The sequence below is a fragment of the Phymastichus coffea genome, unplaced genomic scaffold (genome assembly GCF_024137745.1).
Source record: "Phymastichus coffea isolate CEN01 unplaced genomic scaffold, Cenicafe_Pcof_1.1 PCOF00038, whole genome shotgun sequence".
Taxonomy (NCBI): domain Eukaryota; kingdom Metazoa; phylum Arthropoda; class Insecta; order Hymenoptera; family Eulophidae; genus Phymastichus; species Phymastichus coffea.
Genome location: NW_026706849.1, coordinates 424,673 through 427,169, shown reverse-complemented (window position 1 = coordinate 427,169; position 2,497 = coordinate 424,673). Strand labels below are relative to the sequence as shown.

General features: G+C 29.6%; 1 protein-coding gene across 1 annotated transcript; it reads right to left on the bottom strand.

Moving 5' to 3' along the window:
* Nucleotides 1-1,247: 1,247 nt before the first annotated feature.
* Nucleotides 1,248-1,786, bottom strand: LOC131663774 (probable salivary secreted peptide). Its single transcript, XM_058934394.1, has one exon. It carries the CDS (start codon nucleotides 1,757-1,759, stop codon nucleotides 1,346-1,348), a length of 414 nt encoding a protein of 137 aa, XP_058790377.1. The 5' UTR covers nucleotides 1,760-1,786; the 3' UTR covers nucleotides 1,248-1,345.
* Nucleotides 1,787-2,497: the final 711 nt, after the last annotated feature.

Genomic DNA, 2,497 nt, shown 5'->3' with positions numbered 1-2,497 from the left:
AATGGATTTTTAATTTAGCTATTATAACAATTTATTTAAATGAATTGGATGGACAATCTATTTAATAAAGGAAGTACTTTAATCATTTTTAAAAGATACTCTTAAATATCCTAATTGAGTTCTGTCACCAGCTTTTTTTGTAATGTTTTAAGAGGATACAAAATCAATGATTATCTCTCAATATTACTTATCAATGTTACCTCTTCGTTTGCTGAGTCCTACTACTCGACTATCTTCGGACGCGGACGGATTTTGTTCAATCTGTGGTTAAAATTTTCATCTATTAAAACACAATAAAGAGTTTAAATGTAAACGGAAGATTTATAGTGTTTGAAAAATATTAAAAAAATTTTTTTCAATCGCTTCTATCCGGCTCTATAAACGCATAAGTAAAAAATTTTTTTTTATGAATCTATTGTTCCTTTGTGCTAATATCTTAAAATATAAAGGAATATATCGTTTAGTAAATATATTTCCTTATATAAATGCGTGATTACACATATGTACATTAGTGCTATTTGGAATGAAAAGATTCAATATCTGTCCACATATTTGGACACAAGAGGCTTAAATTTCAAATAAGTCAAATAGTGAAGCAAGAGTGCATATTTCAAAATGGCTTGGAATAATGTCTATTTTAACAATTCCATAACTCAAACTAATCATTCAATAGAGCTCACATTACGTACAGATAATATATACGTGAAATAGTCTAAAATCCCTACAAATCAGTCTTTCTGATCAATTCAGTCAAAAACTATCCTTTTTTTAGTTTTTAATTTTTTTCTTGGCGCGATATAGTCCGATTCGAATGATTGACTCTAATTTTTAAGATAATTCAATGACCAATAACTGTTTTTAGACTTTACTCTAAAAGTTTCAGTTTTAAACGTGACAAACACATTTTGAAAATTTTAAGTTCTCTTTAAAAATGAATTAACAAAAATTGAAAATTAGAAACATACATTTATAATTGCTAATGCCAATAAAAATTATTACGCTATCAATTTGTCGTTAAAAATGTGCTAAAAATGTCTTATTTGACTGGCCTGTATAGGAAAGTGGTACTCCCACTCTTTCGTTCAATAATAATCCTAGCCAGTTTAGACGAGAAATCGCAGTTCTGGCGGTCAAAGAAGCTTAAGATTGTCCTAGCCTCAGTCGTACCTAGAACTCTTACGTAACCACGACGTCATAGGTTTTCGAGATGGATTTTTAAAAAGAAAAGATTAATGTGAGAACTAAAAACAACTGATTTTATTTTGAAAATATAACATGAAATACTACACGTAGGAGTACAAACAAATAACTTATCATTAAAAATTTATTGTTACGATACGAATTCTTATTTTGATCCGGCATAAAGTTGAACCACGAAATCAATACTGTGGCACCAGTGGTTTCTGAACCTCAACGTAACACTTTTCTCTCCTGGCCCACCAGCGGTAATGACTGCGTAACCACCATTGCCATCAGTTGCTTGGTCCAAAGCTCGAACTTGAGAGATGGTGTAACCTTCGGTGGCATAGAATGTCTTCTCTAAAATGAGTCTTCTGCTAAACCAGCTAGGTTGCACGGAAATGTTTTCCTGATAATCTAGCAGGTCGTTGGTTTTAAGCTCTCCGACAATAAGGTTATTTTGCTCAGCTTTGACTTGATTCACTTTCAACTCTTCGGTGTCGATCGATGATGAGTTTACGGTGACTATGGCCAGTGCTAAAACGATGGCTATGAAATTCAGACTTTTAATTGATGCCATTTTCAGTAATGTTTCACCTTTCGAAGCGAGTACTGTGACTATTTCATAAGCAGCTAGCGTTTTTATACCAGTCTATCATTTAATTTCACTAATCTTAATCTTATCAACAGTACTTAGTGGTTGGCTAGTTTCATATCCCATCAATTGAAAATTGATTTTATAATACCGATTAATATCATTACCATTCTAAATGTAATGAAAATATCATGCGAAAACTTAATTGTATATTGATTTAGACTACTATTGTACTAAAAACGGGTACAGAAAGCTTTTTTATTTTCTGAATAAGTTACATGTTTTGGCAAAATATTAAATATTAGTAGATAACTCTACGACATAAAATATTTCCCTATTTTAACAGCTACAGATTTGATTTTTTCGAAATGGTATCAGTATAACTTTCAGGTAAAAATATTTTATTATAACATGTTTCTTAATTTACTCGTTTGAAATTGCGAATAGGGTGACAGGATAGGAAGATTAGATAATTAATCAGATAGTCAAAATCTAAAGAATTCTCAAAAAAAATATTAGCTCTATAACGTCAATAACTTTTCGAATATTGTATATTATTTACTTTACAATTTGAGGAATATTTCAACTTTTTATTTATAAATATATTTTCTGTTATGTGATTAGCTATAAATAGTGCTGTTCGTTAAAAAACTATTCAAATAAAAAAAAAAAATATATATATATATATATATATATATCAAAATTTTTCCATGATATTTTATA